The following is a 22,001-nucleotide window of genomic DNA, read 5'->3' on the forward strand; positions in this document are numbered from 1 at the left end:
AGTTCAGTTCCTCCCTCTGTCCAATGTGGGTTAACCCTGCTTGATGTGGTCAACTCGAATTTGAGGCTGGTTGTCTCACATTACAAAAAAAGTGTGCTAGCTACAGGGGTAGGGACTATTATGTTAGAGGGGAGGGGGTCTCCTTCTCTCTCCTGTTGAAGCTGCTGCACTTTTATAAATTAATAAGCAGTTTCTAGAGCAGGAACTTGAGTCTATCACACCTTCAGTGGGTGCTCTATCAGACTACAGAGCCATTCGCACGCTCTTTTCCTGATCCAATTACTATTCATTATCATCATGAATGATTCCTAGGCTGTCTGGACTGCAGGCTTCTTATCGGAAGAAGCTTTTCCGGAAGAGATCTCTCTCTACACAGCAAAAGTGCATTTCGACAGATAGTGTCAACACTGAATGGACGTTATCTTGCATGTAAGCTTTGATTACTATGGATGGAGTGGCCACGAGGCCACCTGTGCTTTATCCTCTTTCCTCTTCTTTCAAAAGAACTCTCTCTTCCCCGTCCACACACGCCTTTTTCTGAAAGAGCTCTTTCGGAAAAAGGCTTCTTCCACATAGAAAGAGGTTTACCAATGTCGGAAAAACCCCCTTTGTTCTTTCCATTTTCTTTCGAAAGAATGTGATTGCAGTGTGGATATACTTCAAGTTTTTTCGGGAAAATTGCCATTTTTCCAAAAAAACTCTGTAGTGTACACATACCCCATTGACCTCAATGGGTTTTGGATCATGGTTTAGGAATTAGTGTGGCTCAAGTCAGAGCCTGAGCATGTTTATTGGGAAAAGAGGGCAGTGTGATCACAACAAAAATGTTTTTGTTCCTTTTATTAAGACTTGTTTTCAGCACTCCGTTGTTTTCAATAGGAATTTAGCCTGAGCAAAGAGATTTGAAAAAGATCCAGTGGAGGCTTGGAGAAAAAGGTTAAAATGTGAGTTATCTACAGGTGAAATGTCCTGTTTTAAAGGAAACTGGTACATTTTCATGTTTGTTCTCCTGTGCAGCAAGATGAAGGATTGTAAATCCTTGCTCCACAGACAGCTAAGATGCAACACATGCAGGGGTCAGGGAAAGTGTTATGAAGTTAGTCTGCTTCTTAAAACTGTTTTCTGGTGCAGAGTCCTCCGTCAAGTTGTAGATAAATCTCTGAAATCTTGAATAATGGTGCTTGCTTTCTATGATCATTCCTCTCTCATTGTATCCACATTGGGCCCATTGCGGTTGCAATGTGGTTTTTCAAAATACAATGTAGAAATCACTGGAGTGATTCATGAAGTAAAGCAATACAAGTCAGGGTGGCAGCATCAAGCCCTCAAAATAAAATGTGTCTGAATTTTAGAAATGAGTCAGCAAGGAAGCTGGACTTGCAAATACCCCAAGGGCCCAACAATTCCCTGCCATGGTTGGTCCCATTCAAAATCAGAATAATGAAAAAAAATAACATTTGAAAACTTTCTGGTTTTGTGTTAAGTGTCAGACCTTGACACCTACACTGCCCAGTAAGAGGGGGGACTTAATTTCCACTACCATAAAACAACCACAAGGAAAAAAGCTATGTAGATCTGATCTGTAACAAGAACAACTCGGGTCCACATGATTTGTCAGTCCCAGTCTCCTATTTCTCTTTTGTATGGGTTGTATGTTTTAAGGGTCAGTCCTGAAAAGATTTACTACAGGTACAGCTATGAATTCTAGCCCTCAAGCCCTCATTCTGCTTTGCATTCTACTTAGCATGCATCCATGTTAAGGCCAAGGGACATCACTGGGATTGCAAAGGTGTGGTAGTCAGCTCTAGTACATTCTGATGCAGGATCAAGGTCTTAGACTGTAAATGATTTAGGGAAGGAATTGTGCTTATATGTCTTTAAAAGCACCATTCACATCTACGGTGCTATCTAACAATATTAATAACTAGTAAAATAATAATGCACAACCCTACAAAATCTCACTGATTTCTATTTTTAATGCATATTTTTGCATCTGTTCAACAACAGTGTGAATGCAGTCTAAACAGAGGAGAATGACAAACAACAAGGTATTATGAATCAGATCCACTATTGTACTAGGGATGTAAAATCCTGTTTAATTGGTTAAGTGGTTTTGCATATTGTTTAACCAATTAAAGGGAGGGTAAGCAGCCCATCTGAAGCACACCCTCCCCCGCCAACTGCTGGGCTGAAGCAGCTCCACCACCACAGGCAGGGACAGCTACAGCTCAAGCAGCTCCCAGGCTCTGATTGGCCTGGGGACGGGGGAGTGGCAGGGCGTCCGTGGGCTGGATCTACCCAGATCCGGCCGGTGGAGGCCCTTTTGCCCACCCCGGAGTAAATTCTCAAATGTAGCCCATTGTTTCAGACTACTGCATCATGCCACAATTTTTCCCTTACATTCTTGAAAATGTGCATTGTATTCCACATTCTGAGGAATGTTCCCAGGGTGGAAAAAATGTGTAATTAACAATAATATTTATATAGAGACAACCTTCCAAGAACCATAGTTAAAAATTAAAAGTAAAGATCAAGGATGAGAGATAAACTGACCTCCTATCATTGGATATTCTTCTTCTATATTTAGCATTATATTACAGATACTACACTTATCTGGAAGGTGACCTCTGGGCATACGCTTGCCATGCTTGCTTCACACACTGTATGAAACCCTGAAGCCACTGCATATCCCAGGAGCACAAACAATAGAAGAGGGAAATCGCTTCCAGACTAACTACTATTAAGGTAACTCATACAAAAACGAATCTACACTACAAAGAGCAACAAAAATCTGTAATGCTAGGAACTGGCAACTTGCAAAGCAAGAAGTCAGAAGCTCCAATGACCATCACTGGTGGAAAGAAGGAAATGAAGCAGAAATCAGGTCGACAGGGGTATACAGAATCATAGAACCATAGAATCATAGACTTGGAAGAGATCTCAGGATGTCACTGAGTCCAACCCCCTGTTAAAAGCAGGACCAAACCCAACTAAATCATCTTAGCCAGGCCTTTGTCAAAGTAAAAACCTCTAGGGATGAAGATTCCACCACCTCCCTAGGTAACCCATTCCAGTGCTTCACCACCTTTCTAGTGAAATAGTATTTTCTAATATCCAAACTAGACCTCTCCCACTGCAACTAGAGACCATTGCTCCTCATTCTGTCATCCGTCACCACTGAAAATAGCCTCTCTCCATACTCTTTGGACCTCCCCCTTTCAGGTAGTTGAAGCTTGCTATCAAATCCCCCCACCCCCAATCTTCTCCTCTCTAGACTAAATAAGCCCAAATCCCTCAGCTTCTCCTCATAAGTCATGTGCTCCAGCCTCCTAATCATTTTTGTTGTCCTCCACTGGACTCTTTCCAATGCATTCACATCCTGTCTATAAAGGGGGGGGGGGAGGAGACATACAGAATTGGATGCAATACTCCAGATGTGGCCTCACCAGTGCTGACTAAAGGGGAATAATCACTTCTCTGGACCTGCTGGCAGTGCTCCTACTAATGCACCCCAATATGCCGTAAGTCTTCTTGGCTACAAGGGTGCACTGTTGACTCATATCCAGCTTCTCATCCACCATAATCCTTTTCTGACAAAAATTATATATATAATATACATCCGCGGTCCCCAACATGGTGCCCACGGGCGCCTTTCTCTGCGCCCGCCAAGTGCTCAGGGCTGGCCTGGCCCCGGGCACGTGGCGCATGCGCGGTGCCGGAGCCAGCCCCGGGCGCGTGGCGCACGGAGATTGCCGCGGGGCGCCGCGGATTCACGACCCGCGGCGCATGGGGATGGGGAGGGGGCGGGGGAGAAAGCGCTAGCGCCGGCCCCGGGCGCGCGGCGCTTGGGGAGGGGGGGGGGGGAGAGAGCGCCGGCCCCGGGCGCGTGGCACTTGAGGGAAGAGCGCCGGCCCCGGAATGCGGCTATGGGGGGGGGGGGGGGTCGCCCGGCCACGCCCCCCTGGCGCCCGGCAACCCCAAATGGTTGGGGACCACTGATATACATGATGCCACAGCTGATGCAATGAATACTGCTACGGAAAAGGCTTCCTCCAATCGTGCATGTGGCACATACATACATATTGGAATACACATGAGCACTCACTCAAAAACAGAACTGCTGGAAGTATGGATGGCAACAGGGTTGAGAAAAACACAGGATGATGCCGAACAGCATGGCTTGAAGAAGGGCTTGAGAGAGGACAAGGTGTGAGCTGCTCAGCGATAAGGAATATTCTCAATGAGACGCAGCAGTGCAGTTCACTTCTGTCTACAGGCAGTCCCCGAGTTACGTGGATCCAACTTACGTCAGATCCGTACTTACGAACGGGGCTTTTCTCGCCCCGGAGGACGCGGGCGGCGGGACCACCCAGACGCGCCGCGGTCCTGCCGCCCGCATCCTCCGGGGTGAGAAAAGCGGCTCCGCGGCTCCCTGGTCTGCTGGGGGGAGCCCCCCCCCAGCAGACCAGGGAGACGCAGAGCAAAGCCGCGGAGGACACGGGCGGCGGGACCGCGGCGCGTCTGAGCGGTCCCGCCGCCCGCGGCTCCCTGGTCTGCTGGGGACGGAGTGCAGCTAGTGCGCCCCTCCCCCCCAGCAGACCAGGCTTTTCTCGCGGACGCCTGTGGTAGAGCAGCTGGGGCGCTGCCGGGTTGATCCCGCAGCGCCGCTCCTCGGCGCTACTGGACCAACCCAGCAGCACCCCAGCTGCTCTGCCCCAGGCGTCCCCAAGTCAGTCGCTGCTGAAACTGACCTGCAGCTGACTACAGAAAGCCCGAGGCAGAGTTGCTCTGCCCCAGGCTTCCTGGAATCAGCCGCTGATCAGTTTCAGCAGCAGCTGACTTGGGGACACCTGGAACAGAGCAGCTGGGGTGTTGCCGGGTTGGTCCCCGCAGCGGCGAGGTGCGGCGCTGCGGGGACCTACCCGGCAGCGCTCCAGTTGCTCTGTTCCAGGTATCCAGATTCAATCGCTGCTGAAACTGATCAGTGGCTGATTCCAGGAAGCCCTGGGCAGAGCAACTCTGCCTCGGGCTTTCTGTAGTCAGCCGCTGGTCAGTTTCAGGAGCGGCTGAATCTGGACGCCAGTTCCGACTTACGTACAAATTCAACTTAAGAACAAACCTACAGTCCCTATCTTGTACGTAACCCGGGGACTGCCTGTATTGTTTGGTTTGATAGTGGGTGATATTTTCAACAGGACCTAAGTGCCTTAGGAGCCTAACTTCCATTTTCAAAAATAAATTAGGCACTTGAAAGATTTAAGGTCACATCACTTTCAGGAGGTTTCAAACTATTTTACCGTGTAAGCTTTTCTGGGCAGGCACCTAGTGCTTTTGTGTGCCTCTAGTTTTGCATGCTCAACTTGTATCACCTTAGAGTATAATTTTCAGAAAGCACTTAACATGCACTTTAAGAGGTTTTAAGTTGAACATCAAAAAATGGAGGCATCCAAAACCACTCGTCACTTTGGAAAATTCTGTCCATTGTCTTTTTATTTGTCTGCAAAACACCTAGCACACTTCTGGAGCCACATGAATAACATCATAATACCAAATGATTAAAATGAGAAAAGGACTCAGGAGAGGTCTCTATGCCCTGTAGAAAAATGCATGGTTTTGATGGCAAAACCTGCACAGTTGCATAAAGAAATCATTCATGTGTAATAAGCTGAACTAAAAGCCAGTCTTATTATGATTCTTTTCTCCATGCACACATTTCCCTAGAAAAGTAAATAGTCTTTCTCACTACATCTGCACATTAGGCTGCTTTCTACAGTGACACACCACCTGGCTGGTTGTACTTTGCATACACAGAATATCAATGATGCATAATATAATACAAGAAAGCTTTTTTCTGACTCAAAAGAACAGACAAGTGCAAGAGGTTTGCCTTCACTGATACAATTATTAACTAAATGCCCACCAAGAACACAGCAGCTTCCCACAGCTCAGGGCTTATGGGTCCATACAGCTAATTCTTTAATGTCTGAAAGGGAGACTGGATGTTTGTTTTTTTAGTTACCGGCTCTCTTTTCATTGTATATTTTAAGAGAGAGGACTCCCCTGGCCCTAATCTCGCAGGATACCAATGGAAACAAAGACAGCAATTGTGCATTTCCTCAGTTCCTGTCTGGCTAGACATTGGGCAGCTCTGCTAATTAGAATCAAATGCCTGTAACTCCACAGTACGCATGCTCCACTGGGAAATGACATCCTGACATAATCTGATAGAGATATAGCCGTGTTAGTCTGGGGTAGCTGAAGCAAAATGCAGGACAATGTAGCACTTTAAAGACTAACAAGATGGTTTATTAGATGATGAGCTTTCGTGGGCCAGACCCACTTCCTCAGATCTGAGGAAGTGGGTCTGGTCCATGAAAGCTCATCATCTAATAAACCATCTTGTTAGTCTTTAAAGTGCTACATTGTCCTGCATTTGACATAATCTGGGCATTTGTCATTTTTTACTCATTTCCTAGTTCCATCATGCTAAATGCAATACATAGAATTTCTTTGAGGCATGCAGCATCAGTTGGGGAAACAGGAAATTACATCATATATACAACTGGCAAAACCTCTTCTCTCTTCTTTTAAATTATCTCAAGAATGTGTAAAAGTTATGCTCATGCCCTCTTGTGATAAAAACAAGAAATTATTAATATTAGCCATGGGTAAATGAGCTATAGATTCTCATACCAATTTTTCCACTAGTGCTTTAATTTCATTGGCTTTAATTCTTGTTTCGCGCTGGTGTAAATGAGAGGAGAAGCAGGCTTTGTTGGTTTATTACTATTATGACACTAGGATTTCATGATAAAGATTAATCTACCCTTTTATATGGGAGCAAATGCAGAGGTGTGTTCCTGTACTAATAGCAATTCAGCAGATGGACACTATGATTTTTAACCATATGTGAATTTAAACTTCAGAATTAATTTTTTAAATTGTTCTTATCAGCCTGTTGTAACTATTTGAACCATCTACTCACTGTCTCTCTCTTTTTTTTTTCACCTTTCCCCCTCCTTTTTTATCTCTTTTCCCCCCCCCCCCCCACATTTATTCTTGGATCTGAACTTCTAATACTCCATACATCTGAAGAAGTGAGTTGCACCCACAAAAGCTCATTATACCGTCTACATGTCTGGTGAGTCTTTAAGATACTACTAGTCTATTTGTTGTTTTTTAAGAAGTCAATGAGAGAGTTTCCATAGGGCTGAGATGTTTCAGAAACATTCAATGTCAGCTTTGCTCTGCTCCTACTGAAATCAAACTCTCAAATAGTCAAACTCTCACTGATTTCAATGGGAGGACAACTGGGCCAAAAGAGAGTGGAGATTACGTGCCCTGTGTCCAGAGAACAACGGTTTGGCGCCACTGTGAGGTAGAATGAATGAAAGAACCCTGAAAAGAGAACAGCAGCAAGATCAATTTAACAGAGAAGTAGCTATATTATGCTGTGGCAAGCGCTGTCACAGCTCACTCCAGGCACCTCTGTTGCAGAAGTTGAAGCACGGGTATGCAGAAGTAAGTCTAAGCTCACTGTTGAAGTACCTTCAGCATTAATCATTTCTCTTAAATAGCTTCATCCACCTACCCCTTCTTCAAGTGAGACACATATGCACTCTGCAGAGCTGCTTCGAGGAAATAGGGAAGTTCAAACTCTGAAAAAGTCGCACTGCTGCTTTTTATGCTTCTTGAATTCATACTGTTTAAGGACTAGGAGGGAAACAAAAGTGATACAATTATAGATTCATTGTACCGGTCATCTGCTTACATGCACTGTGAATCGCTGTGTAATGATGGGAGGACAAGAAGAAAATAATACAATGTGCATATGCACCATGGTTACTGTAGTTTTGAGATGTAACATTTTATGGACTTTTTGATTCAGCCTCCAGTTAGTTAGCAAAATAAGGATCCTACTGTATCAAAACTATTTTATTGTCTGAAATACTGAGAAGACCTATCTCCCTTTCATTAGTGGTCTGACAATCCTTTTAGTTACAGAATCATAGGGTTGGAAGCAACCTCTGAAGTTCATCAAGTCCAATCCCCTCAGATTTGCACAGTTTCTATGGACAAAGTCACTGGGAGCCCTGTCCAAAGACAGGACTTGGGCCATGTATGGGTAACCACTCTCAAGGTACATTTTTTTTTCCTTACCTTCTCAAGCTCCTGCAAGTACACTTGTGCAATGACACATGCTTTCTCAAAACAAGCCATGACTTCCTCTTCCCTTTCGGACAGCCGAGCACTGGAGGCAATCGAATTGGGCGAGCGCTCCAGTGAGAGACCTGGAAGATGCAAATACTTTCTTAAACCCAATCTCGTAAGTAGTGAGCTCACTGCACTCATAAGTATTTACAAGATGACAGGAAAAAAATCTCTTAAATGAGTACTTTTGTTTATTTGTTTGCATGCTTCAGATATTTTGGAAGCACAGATAGAATAAAAGTATACTATTCATGCTGTATTTTTATTCACTACCTTACAGCTGTTTGATACAGAACAGTATTATGCATTTCTATAACACCTTTCATATCTGTGAACCATAGGCGCTGACTTCTCTTCTTGCCAGAGAGTGTTCAACCCCTTCTCCCTCCACTCCAGGCCCTGCCCCCATTTCACCCCTTTCCACAAGTCCATTCCCTCATCTCTTCCCACCCCTGCTTCACCCTTGCCTCTTCCCCATCTCTTTCCCTGAGCACACTTCATCCTCTTTCTTTCCCTCTACCCTGGCGCTATCAGAGCTGGAACCCCACAAATCAGCTGTCTATGGAGCTCCAGAAGCATGATGAGGGAGGTGGTAGAGTTGGTAAGTACAGGGCCACAAGCAGGCACAGGGGGAGAGGACACAAGGGAGAGCTTGGGACCGCACCCACTAATTCTTCCTGTAGGTGTTCCAGCACCCACAGAGTCACCGCCTATGCTGTCAACACCATTGAAGAGGAGAAGTATTAGTCCTATTGACAAACAAACTGTGATTCAGAGAGTTTAAGGGCCACATATGCACAAATAGCCACAGATTTTATAGCAGTGGGTAGAAACTTGACATTACTTTGCTGTGTATCTAATAACTAATGTCACCCTTTGTGTTTTGTCTTTTCTGTCAACTCTTCACTCTGTGTTAAAGGAATCTTCTCTAATCCAGTGCACCCTCCAGTCCCTCTTCAAAGGTTGTGGTTCTGTTAATAGTAAATATCTCTTTCTCCCTGAACAAACAAAAGAAACTGCCTCCATATGTAGAGGGAGCCAGGACACTCTCAGCTCTTTTCACAAGCTAAACTAATTCATAACTATTTTTCTCTGTCCTTTCTTGGCTATTCTCATCTGGTGACCTCAGAAAGAAGTTTGATTCCTAAGCTGATGTCCTTTTAAATGCATAGGGGGCAAGTCCAGCATGTGGATTTGTGGTCATAGTCAAGAGAATCTTGTCCAGAGTTGCAGCCCAAATGACAAATGATCATCACCACACACATACAATTGCCTGATTGTCACCTATTCTCCTCTGCCACAAAAACCACTGGCAAACCAGAATTCCAGGACCAACTGAAAGAAACCCACCACAACCCATTAACACATACACATCGCACATATACGATATCCAGTGTGTACCCGGAAACCATTAGGGATGCAGTTCCATTGATGATGGAAATGATGAGGATTGTCATGTAGACAAGATTCAGCCATTTCTACCTCCCTCCTGTCTAAACTTGCTCAAGAACAGTGAGGCAAGAGGAAGTAAAAACTTACTAGTTCACATTACGTTCTCCCCTCACTGGTGAATTACCACTCTCAAGCTCCAGGACCGAAGTCAAACAGTTAACTTTCTACTACAGGGAGTAACACTCAACTGTGCAGGTGACAGCGCTTTCTCGGGGGCCTGCAGGAATTAGAGACCGTCACAAACCTCCCCATTTTTCTCTCCAAGTGAATGGAGGTTCTCTTTGCCTTTGCTTCTTCTAACACTAACAGAGCATCATGTATATATTTATTTAAAAAACAAAAGCCCTTACCCACTGCGTGATTATTTCGGGAAGCTAAGCATGACTTATGAATTTTGGTCAACACTATGAAGTTGTTACTACAAAAATTGCTGTATCATGAATCATCAATATGTGTATCCACTGGGGCTGTCAAGAGATTAAAAAACTAATTGTGATTAATCATGTTATTTTAAAAATTGATCTTGATTAATTGCAGTTGTGATGGGCTGGATCACAGAGATCCCTTTTAAGGTGTCACCTGATGGGCTGTTCAGACCACTGGGCTGCCTACCTATCCTCTGGGGTGCCCCATCAGCCTGTCCTGCTCAGCCAGAAGCTCTGGTCTCCCCCAGCAGCTCTGGTCTCCCCCAGCAAAGGCACAGAGCTGTGATAGCAGGCCCCCAGAGTAAAACACAGGCATTGATAACAGCTCAGCTCTGGGAGGGCTCAGTTATAGGGACCTGACAGCATGCAGGAGCACAGCCTCACGTTAGGGATGTTAGCTAGCGATTAATTGAATACTCATGTAACCATACAAAATATTATCAGTTACATGTCTATTCAATAGTCCCCGGGGGCAGGGCCAGCAGCCAGTGCACTCCCAGCCCCACTCCCAAGGAGCCACTTGCCACCCCGCACTGCTGCCTCTATATTAAAATCTGGCTCCCTGTGCAGATCAGCTCCCTTCTGCCACCCTGCGTTAGCTCCTCACGGACAGGTGGCACTGGCATCCCACTGAGCAGCCCCTGTCTGCAGTGAGTCTGGGCCTGCCAGGGTCAGCAGCTGCTCCGTAGCAGCCTCACCTACCCTCGCCACCTCTGATAGAGACAGCAGCGTGAGAGGACACGCAGCTCCGTGGAGCTGATCCGCAAGGAGAGCCACCTTAAAAGCTGGTTCCCACGTGTAACAGCTGCTGCCTGTCCCCCTCCCTGCACTGCTGTCTCTGATAGAGAGCTGACTGGAAAGCTGGCTTTCCATGTGTACCTGTTCCCGCCTGCCCCCCTCATTCTCCACACTTCTGCCTCCCTATCAGAGGCAGCAGTGCCGGGGGGGACAGGTGGCTCCAAAGATCTGGTACTAGTGGGGAGTCAACTTAAAAGCCAGCTCCCCACTTCACTGCCTCCCGTTCCTTCCTCCCACCGCCACTGCCTCTGACACAGAGGCAGCAAGGGGGAGTATAGTCAGTAAGATAACCAATAAACCTAGGCTTATCAGTTAATCGTGTACTCAGCTATACGTTGATATCCCTACCTCAAATAGGGCCAAAACCCCAAATAAATCTGTCTTACTCTGTAAGAAAGTTTTGCACAGAGAAAGTTAATAAGTTCCCTCCCTTTATCAATGAAAGAGATACGCACACTGTTGTTTCCCCCCCAAGTAACAATTATTTACACTGGGTTTGATAATAAACAAAGGTGATTTTATTAAGTATCAAAAGTGGTATTTAAGTGATTGTGAGTGATGACAGACAGATCATAGTAAGTTACTAAGCTAAAATAAAACAAGATATGCAGCTAAGCCTAACACAATGAGAAGTTGTTACAAATCATATTTCTCAGTCTAGTCATTATTTCAGTAAAATCCTTCAGGTCAGAGCTGATCTTTTGTCTGGTCTGGGTTTAACAGCTTCTTAGGCATTAGCATGGGGAAACAGTTTCAAAAGCTAGCTGAAGCCAATCAATGATTGTGTTCCAGCCTTTAAATAGAATTTCTCTAGGGCAAGAAATCTTGTTGCATTCTTCCCATCCCAATGGGAAAGTATCGAACTCAAGATGAGTTCCAAAACCAGGTGGCACAGCCATGTGTCTTGGTAGGACCGACTACAACCCAGGCTTATTGGAAAAACAAGACTATTCCCAGATCAGGGCCTTGAGCACTGGGCCATTAGGTCCCTTAAGTATCACTAATAGCTTTCACTAGAAAACCTAGATTAATAAACAGATCTAGGCTTCATAATTCTAACTTCACATATAAGAAAGATACATGCACACAAATATAATATACACACTCAAGGAGTTACAAGCTCTTGAATGATAGGTTACTTTCCCTGTTTTGCATACCACATATTTGAGTTGGGGATATTCATATTTTAAAACAAATTTCCACAAAAAATACAGGAGCATAGTGTCACAGCACAAAATGCAACTTAATTATTTGAGTGCTTCCTACATTTTCAAATATACTGACTTCAGTTACCTCAGACATGAAGTGTACAGTGCTCATTTTATATATATTTTTATTACAAATATTTGCATTGTAAAAACAAAGGTGAATTGAAAAATATATTTAATGCAAGTACTGTAGTGCAATCTTTCACTTAAAATTTTAGTTCCTACAAGTCCAATCAGTCCTACTTGTTCATTTTATTTACATTTGCAGGAGATAATGCTGGCCACTTCTTGTTCATATCACCTGAAAATGAGAACAGGCATTTATTTGCCTGGCGTCATTGTAGCTGGTGTTACAAGATATTTACATGCTAGATGCACTAAAGATACCATATGCCCCTTCATTCTTCAGACAACATTCCAGAGGACATGTTTTCATACTGATAATGCTCTTGAAATTTTTTATTCATTACTGTGCAAATATTTGTAACCAAAAGTAAAGTGAGCACTGTACACTTAGTGTTCCATGTTGTAACTGAAATCAGTATATTTGAAAATGTAGACAACATCCCAAAATATTTAAAATAAATGGTATTTATCATCGTTTAACAATGCAATTATCTGTAATAATTTTTTAATTGCTTGACACCCCTGCTTTCATCAGCAGCATCAAGAGATGGCATGTATGCAGCCAATGACTGCTGCATGCTGATTCTTGGTGGATTTAAGGTGAAGGGTTATCAGTCATTCATTGATGCTGATAGTTCTGAGATCTGGTTGACGTTTTCATTTTTTATGGTGAAACCAATATCATCGATTTATAATTCATCACCACTTATTTCTGTCCAGAGAAGGGTGGTGATTGTTCCTTCAGCTGTCCTCCTGCATATCAGGCCTCACTTAGTGCAGCAATGTTCTGTCTCCTGAATTCTCTTGCCAGAATCACTGCTGTTCTTCACCCTCACCAATTACTGTTTGGATTGTCCATCATGCGTTGAACATTCTAGGTTCCAAACTCTGTTTAGTTTCTACCGGAGTTAGGCGATCCCTCTGGACGCAGTTATGCAAGAGGCAGGGCAGACTGCGTGTAGAGAACTTTTTCTAGCCCCATTCCTATGTGGGTTGAGCAGAGTGGGTCCTGAAAAGCATTGTTCTGTCATGGTTGCAGTGGTGAGTTGCACTCCTGCTTCTACACAAATGCAAAAATTGACTATCTAACAGAGGCGACTTGCTGTTAGATGATCCGTGAATAAGATGTTCTGGTCGCTGTCCTGCTTCCATTGCCTGGATCGTCATAGGACTTGGACATGAATATGTAAAATGCCTGGTGCATGATTTCTTTTAATGTAGAGATACTGTTGCACACCAGTGTCCCCATGGTCTTGGACAGGATGAGGCTCCTAATTTACCGCAGTCTTCTTCTGCCTTCATGAGAGAGAAATTATCTCTTTTTCCACCTGCTTTGCCGTTGAAGAATCACTGAGGAAAAATCTTCCACTACCGGTGTATGTGGCAAACACACCTACAATAGAATGCACACGAGAAAGCACTCAAAGAAGAAACTGAAGTGCATTACCAGCAGGCCCTGAATCATCAGGATCTTCGTCCCTCAAGCAAGATCACCAAAGAGACCCTGGAAAATATTGAGCACTTTGGTACCTTGACAGTAATCTGTTGCTGAAATCCAGTAATGACAAGGAGATTCAACACCACCTCCAATAGACTAGTGCAGCTTTTTAGATGCTTGAGAAAATATATCCTTGAAGATTGTGACACACAAGAACCTGAATTTGGTTCTGGATATCAGGCCATCATTATCCCCAATCACCTGTATAGTGCTGAAGCCTAGGACATGTTCAGTAGACACCGCAAGGCTATGGAACAATACTATCAACAGTGCCTCCACAAGATCTTACGAATTAAGTGGAATGATCAATGCAGAAATATCAGTGTTCTATACCGAGCCAAAACCTCCAGCATCGAAACTATAATCATTCGCCATCAACTCCATTGGGCTGGTCAAGTTCTTTAAATGCCAATCGACTCCCAAAGGAGATCACATTCCCACAACTGAGTCAAAGCTAACAGGAGAGCAGAGAGCAAACAAGATGCTTCACAGACACCCTCAAAACCAATATGAAAAGGTGCAACACTGCCAGAAATTTATGAGAAACCGAAGGACCTGGTGGAAAAGATCTTAGCATTTTGAGACCCAAGGAAAACAACAGGAAACAAAGCAACAGGAAAGGAGGAAAGAACATGCTGCAGCCTGACTCAACAATCCAAATCCACCTCTTCTGCCAGAAAATATGTGCCCCAATTATGATAAGATCTGTAGCTCCCAAATCGATCTTATTAGTCCCCTGTGGATCTACCAGCAATAATCAGCTATCCTTTCATGGAAGACTACCATCCTTGAACTCCAAGGGATCACCAAATTTTACTAATAATAAATCCTTCTCAAGGCAACCCACAGCAGCAATGTAGGACAGGATCTAAGTTCAACACAGACTTTTCCCCCCTGTTCTTCTGCAGATTAGTTCCAAGAAGAAAACAGAAGTATGTATTGCTCAGCAGTTGCATGCTTGAGAGGATATACAAATGAAATATCCTTATCTTAACTTGTGTAAAAGTTACAAAGGGAACAGTTGCATCAGCATAGATAGACATCCATCACCCTCCCATGAATCCAACTTAACTCCCTGTCTCACTTCACAAAACAATATATTTTATGTGGTACAATGAATGGCAAGGTATTCCCGTATTGATTTTATTATATTATATTATATTATATTATATTATATTATATTATATTATATTATATTATATTATATTATATTATATTATATTATATTATATTATATTATATTATATTATATTATATTATATAAAAAGCAATCTTCAGAGGACTTTTAAAATCTGCCTTTGGAAAGACCCTACGCACTGTTTGGGCAGAACAACATTCAGGCAATGGGCTAATCTTCTAAAGCAAAACATGCCCTAAAAATACATTTTCTGAAATACAGAGGATGCCGAGAAAGCATGTCTGTATCCTATGATATACATGTAATCTATGAACAGCCAGAAAAGGACATTTCAATAAATTTACCTATAGAATGCAGGCTAGACAGTAGGGTTTTATAAAATCCATAAACTAAATTATGTTGTTCAAACCGTAGTTATTCAAAGACCTTACTACTTATAATCGCTACTCCAATAGGCTCAATATTTCTACTTGATTTTTTTAATTCAGGGATATGAAATGAAAACTAATTATTCTGTTATTTATTTCCTCACCTGATGTCTCCATAGTCTATGCACATTATCATCATCATCTCCAAGGCAACTTCTTGTGATATGTACAGGACAACAACTTCAGGTAACAAAGAAGAGTGGGAACAAATATACTCCTAAGCAATAAATATTATTACTTCTAGGGGAATTCTGTGCCGCTGCACATGCACAGAATTTATGTTCCTGCAGATTTCTTTGCTTCCCTTCAGAAAAATGACTCTCTCATGGAGAAACAAACAGAAGCCACAATAGCAGTTACGGAATCCTTCCAAGCAGTATGTTTTGGTTCAAATTTGTGGGCTGTGCCAATTGAACCATAGCAGCGTTGCAGAGGGTGGGCATGGCTCTTATAGTCAATGTGTGAAATTAGCACACACCTGACAATGTGCCCTGCTTTACAGATGTGTCACTTTAGTAATACCAGTAGGAAAAAAAACCTATGTGGATGGAAATCAGCAAAATGTGGCAACTTTGCGCATGAGCAACAGGAAACAAAATATCTCAGGGGTCACACATAGAACCCCAACGGGCTGCATGTGGCCCACAGGACGCAGGTTGCCACCACTGCTTCACGTTGCTCTAAAACAGAACAGAGGAATGCAATGCTGAATGCAGCACTGGAAACAGAGAAGCACAATGGAAAGATTTAAAGACAACTTTTACATGCTATCCCCGGGCCACAAGTGAGGATCTCTCACATCCAAGTATTAAAGGCAACCTGAAAGGCTTGTTTATGTCTTATTATGGTTCAGGAACCAGGGTTTGATGATTTTTCTGCGTCAGTTTACAGATAAAAGAAGAAAAAATATCAAATAACCCAGCCCTGATGAGCACCAAGTAGATGACAAGTGAAATCTGAGTGACCTTTGCTTCTGATGTATTTTTCTGTGATTAAAACAGAATTGCATAAGAAGCAGGAAGTATTTGCACCACAGATCAGTAAGAAAGCTCCTGAGCAAGAAGAAATATGCAACAGAGTACACACAGCAGAGGACTTCCAGAATGAAAATCACTGGAGACTCATACTGAAGAGGAAATATGCACAGTTCATTTATCCATTTGACGATCACTGAGAGAGCTTTCAAAATGAGCCCTTCGGAGAGCTGGTATTCCTTCATTTCCCCACACTGCAACTCAAATGGCGAGGGATTTGGGAACAGATATGGGTAAAGCAGATTCATCCGGTTCAGATAAAGGATCTTGATTTCTCCCATTACCTTAGTTATTCATTGTGGATAGAAAACTGTCTTGCAAGACTTTTGATAATGGGTTTTTCTTATGTGCCTGTACTGCACCTAGCACAACAGGGCCCAGACTCTGATTGTTTGCTACCCACAATTCAGATAAATAGTAATATGCTGAAAAGTTAGAATCACTGTCAAACATCCATCAAAGTGTGCTATTCCAGAGAGAGTATGAAAGGTGCTATATAAAAGCAAATTATATTTTTTCATCAGATTCTACTCCCCACCATTTTCTTTACAGATGTAGAACTGCTTTCCTCAAATCCTGCATCAAATCAGCTCTTTCCCATCATATTATATATTTGCTCTCAATGAAAAAAGTCAAATATCCCTCAACCTGGTCCTTCTTCTTTCCATCACCAATTCTGCTTGCCTTTGAGCCTGTACTACAATATCTCACTCTGGGTATGTCTAGACTACAATGATCTATCGAAAAAGGTAGGCAAATTGTGCTCCGCAATTTGCATACCTTTTTCCGACAGTTTTTTCAGAAGAGGCTTTTCCAAAATTTGGCCTGTCTACACTGGGCCAAATTTCGGAAAATCCTCCTCTTTCAGAAGAGCCCTTCTTCCTCGTGGGAGGAAGAAAACAGGACTTCTGAAAGAGTGCATCTGCTCTTCCGCAAAAAAAAAGCAGAAGAGCAGATGCCCTGGATGCAGCAGAGTTTTTCCAGGATACCTCTGGTATCCCAGGAAAACCCCGTAATCTAGACATAGCCTCTGTAAAGGTTATACCCCCATAAACCGGGACTCTCTGGTCCAGCAATATCCATGACCTGGCAGAAACACATGTGTTCCTGGACCAGAGAGCCTTATAGCAGGGGGGGAGAGAAACTCTGGCAGCACAGTTGCGAGCCCTGCAGCATGGGGAGGGGCAACTCCAGCAGCACAGCCAGAAGCTCTGTGGCATGGGGGGTGGCTCCGGCAGCATGGTGAGGAGCCCTGCGGTAGGGGATCTAGGAGGAACAACACGCCCAGCTTGAGGCATGGGGGCTGGCCGAGGCCAGAAGCAGAGCTAGCCGCAAGCTGGGGGGCTATTGGCAGGGGACCTCCCCAATCAGGCAAATTCCATTGTTCAGGACAGGACAGGTCCCAAGTGTGCCAAAGTAGGGAGGTCCAACCTGTATCATGAATTTTTCATAATTACAAACATGTAACGTTAGCAAGACACAGGACCTACTCCAACAAGGCACAAACCTACCTCGGCTCCCTGTGGCATCAGCAGTGGATGGGGCTCACGCCACCTCACTGGCTCAGGCCCTAAGAAGCAGTGTTTTACAGTAAATTTATATGCGCCCATTACAAAAATGTATGTAGCTAATGAGACCTGATTGAATGCGCACAGAAGGCAATGAAAAGACTTGGAGTTCAAAGACCCTTAGTTGCTCTTGGACACACTGCTAACACACATATTGGTAGCTTTCACTAGTCCTCCCCTCCTTTCCCATCAAAAGAAGTAAGTGCAGATAACAAATCAGTCAGTAACAGCATGTAAAAGCTCACTCAAAAGCTCACAGAAGACACATCTAATACCAACAGAAAAGAAATCCAAAGCCATCAAGGAAGTACAACAAACAGGTTTTTAAAAAGCAGAATACTGTGTGAGATCATGAAACAGTGCTAGCAGTGCTAATGGCACATTCAAACAAGGATTTGGTTTGGTTTGGGGTTTTTTTCTTTTTTACATACCAGTTGAGGGTATCTGATCATCACAGAGTTCTCATTCACCTAACAAGCTGGTGGAAATGCTGAAAAGAGTAGAAAGCAGTAGATAGATAGCAATATTTTAGCAACATTTATAAAAGAACTGAAAGCAACTACAGAAGAAGATTACAGGGCTGGTTTGTTTCCATCAGTCTAGAGTGTTTTTTTCTTTTTTAAAAATTACATGCAATTTTGCTAATTGTAGGTGCTGTTTTCAGTAAGGTCTCTCAAACTGATCTGCATAATTAAAACAAAATGAAGAAAAAAAGGAGAGACTTCTGTTTGTTTATAAGAGATCTGATAGTATGTGGCATGCATTGTAACAATACGCTAGACACTTTGAAAGCACATATTATATCAGTTCACTGTTTAAAACTTAGTGTGGTTGTGTTGACGGTTTTGTGTATGTCACTCTAAAGTGTGTGTGTGTGTGTATTTCTTTTTCTTCTAAAGAAAAACAGCCCCCCTATTCAACAAAGCATTTGAACATGCACTTAATTTAAACTTCAAATGCATTGCTGAATCAGAGCCACTATTACTAGAACATTCCTTACCTGCTCTAATATTTTAACTTATTTTTATATATTTCAGTCAAGTATGAAATGAATGAAGCATGATTTTGCAATATCTATGTACAAACAATATATTTTAAACTACAAAGGCAAACTGGAGGAATTTTCAAAAGTGTTCAACATAACTTAACTCTGCTGCCAGTAAAATCAGTGGCAAGACTCCCTCTTCTGAAAATCCAACCTAAATGTGTAACTACTTCTAAGATATATTTACAGCCCATTACCTTTGATAACAAATGCTTCTGTCACCAGGCGCAGAAAGTACAAAGGTTCATTTTCTATGGAGATGTCATCGACTCCTGCTTTGGCATACATGCTGACTGCATCCCTGTAGGATCCCTCCACATAATGAAACTTCCCAAGGATCAACAGTGCTTCAGTCATATATTTAGGCTGAAAAAATAAAAAATGTTCTGTGGGTAAGACACATGGAGAGCACAACAGCACTGCCTCCAAGAAAACTGTTTGCTAGACATAAAGCAAAAATCAAGAACATCTGTCAGAGATAATTTAGGTATATTTGGTCCTGCCTCAGCCCAGGGGGCTGGCCCTGATGACCTCTCAATGTCCCTTACAGCCCTACCTTTCTATGATTATACAGGCAATCCCCGGGTTACGTACAAGATAGGGACTATAGGTTTGTTCTTAAGTTGAATTTGTATGTAAGTCGGAACTGGCTCCAGATTCAGCTGCTGCCACTGAAACTGACCAGGGGCTGACTACAGGAAGCAGGAGGCAGAGTTGCTCTGCCCCCAGCTTCCTGGAATCAGCCTGATCAGTTTCAACAGCTGCTGAATCTGGAGCCTGGAACAGAACAGCTGGGGCGCTGCCCGGTAGGTTCCCACAGGACCAACCTGGCAGCACCCCAGCTGCTCTACCCGAGGCGTCCCGCAACAAAAGCCTGGTCTGCTGGGGGGGGGCGCACTAGCTGCGCCCCCTCCCCCCCAGCAGACCAGGGAGACCCGAGCAAAGCCGCACAGGCAGAGGGACCCCGCTGCCCGTGCGGCTTTGCTCCTGTCTCCCTGGGGTGCTGGGGGGGTCCAGCAAAGCCGCTGGACCCCCCCAGCAGACCAGGGACACCCAAGCAAAGCTGCCGCCTGCAAAGCCAGGGAAACGCCGAGCAAAGCCGGGCAAATGAGCAAAGCCGCACAGGCGGCGGCTTTGCTCAGGTGTCCCTGGTCTGCTGGGGGGGTCCAGCGGCTTTGCTGGAACCCCCCCCCCAGCAGACCAGGGAGACCGGGAGAAGCTTTTTTTGCCCCGGAGGACACTGGTGGCAACCCGCCGCCCGTGAGCTCCGGGGCGAGAAAAGCCCTGTTCGTAAGTGCAGATCCGACATAAGTCGGATCCGCGTAAGTCGGGGACTGCCTGTATTGTTAGTCTCAATACTGCTGGTTTCCTCTATAGTGAACTGTCAAAAGCTAGGCATGGAACACAGCTGGTGGACAAAAGCTCCAGTCTCAGGCTCGTGCTTTTAAGTCTGAGATCAGGGGGGTAATATAAAGTGTTAAATATAAAGTGCTGAAGCCCTGTCCTGGAACATATTACACAAGGCACCAGAGTTGATTCCCCCCTATGGATCTGGTAAAAACTAATTTATTAGACTAGCAATTGTGGACTACATATAGAACTGGAGGAGTGTCACTGATTTTACCCAGATTTTATTTCTATTTTTCTGCGTGGGCACTGCTCCACCTTAACCTGTGGCAAACCCACAACAGAAATGCCTGCAGAGACTCCTAATGGGTCCTCAATGAGATAATTCCTCTTTTCAAATTAAAGAACAGAAATCCATTTCCAGCCTTCTTTCCCTACTGAAGCTGGGTGACATGTGGAGTAGAGCCACCTGCCCCACATACAAATAGTTAACCAGTTAAACATTATGTTTAACCAGTTAACCAGTTAAACAAGATTTTACATCCCTACTTGAGATACACTAATCCAGTTGAGCTGAGTTCCCTCTAGGAAGACCTCTGAACACCAAAGTATATTCAGCTGATTCCCAGCTCGAGCCAGCCTGGTGGCTCGTAATACATTTAAAAAGCAGAGCAGCAGTGTCTGGGACCGGGTACAGACAGGAATCAACTCATTCCTGGCTCGCGCCCAGCCCCCAGCTACGCCTCTGCCTTTTAAATGTATTAAGAGCCTGCAGTGGGGTACAGAGGGGACCTGCATTCACATGGTCCAAAGCTGCTTGGGAGTGGGGAGCATAAACAAATTGGCTCCTCCCATATCCCCATCAGGCATGCATATCCCTGGCCCTGTCTGCCCAGGGGGGCTGCAGGAGTCATAGAATACTACTCCCTGCAGACATTCCTGTAGTAGGCTTGCTTATGAGCCTTGTCTGAAGTTGAAACTAAGGGTCAGGCTTACTAGTTAACTATTCACGTCCCTAATCTCATCTTGGGGGCTGCAGCCCCCCAGGGGTCAAGGGCTGGGTTTAGAAGATTGCAAATGCAGGTTCAGCATTAGGGAGTAGCAAGCAGGGCAACTGCCCCAAGCCCCACAAAGTTAATTTATATGATTCAGCCTCTGGCAGTGGGACTTCAGCTTCAGACAAGTGAAAAACAGCCTCACGTATCACACATAAATGCACAATTTACAGTTTAATACATTTATAATTATGTAGTAAAAATGAGAGAGTCAGCAATGGTTCTGTAATAATGTGCTGTGACACTTACAAAATCAGACATAAAAATACACAAGTAGTTGTTAAGTGAAGTGAAACTTAGGGGAAAGGGATACAGACGTCTGGAAAGGTTGAGAACCACTGGTTAAGAATATGGGACTCAATTCAGAACAGTTAAGTATATACTTCCACCCTACAGATTTCATTTCCAGGGGACTGAAACACATCCTTCCAAGCTGGGCACAGAAAACTCCAGGTCTAAAAACTAGCACCAAAGATTTTGAAAATATTGGTCCAAGTACTTAAAAATATACTGAAATAAATGTAAAGTGAGGGCCTTCTGCAACATTCACAAGAGCAGGCCCTTTAATAGACTGTAGCAAGTCCAGGATTTCAGATTGGTATTATTTTCAGACCTTGAAAGTGAGCTATACAAGTATGATGTGCCCAATAATGTAGAAAATTCCTACC

At 43.9% G+C, this 22,001-nt stretch overlaps 1 protein-coding gene across 2 annotated transcripts in view; it reads right to left on the reverse strand.

The window, feature by feature from the left end:
* TTC7A (tetratricopeptide repeat domain 7A) overlaps positions 1–22,001 on the reverse strand; it is a 232,374-nt gene that overhangs the window by 205,453 nt on the left and 4,920 nt on the right. Inside the window, exons 3-5 of one of the 2 annotated variants that reach the window (XM_006125491.4) lie at positions 19,129–19,297; positions 8,161–8,291; positions 7,592–7,713 (exon numbers count right to left, since the gene is read on the reverse strand). In XM_006125491.4, the coding sequence (XP_006125553.2) occupies positions 7,592–7,713; positions 8,161–8,291; positions 19,129–19,297 (422 nt within the window). Of the gene's footprint in view, positions 1–7,591; positions 7,714–8,160; positions 8,292–18,317; positions 18,371–19,128; positions 19,298–22,001 lie in introns of those variants that run through there. The other variant, XM_075925403.1, reaches the window with a different exon arrangement.

Source organism: Pelodiscus sinensis, chromosome 3, assembly GCF_049634645.1.
Source record: "Pelodiscus sinensis isolate JC-2024 chromosome 3, ASM4963464v1, whole genome shotgun sequence".
Classification (NCBI taxonomy): domain Eukaryota; kingdom Metazoa; phylum Chordata; order Testudines; family Trionychidae; genus Pelodiscus; species Pelodiscus sinensis.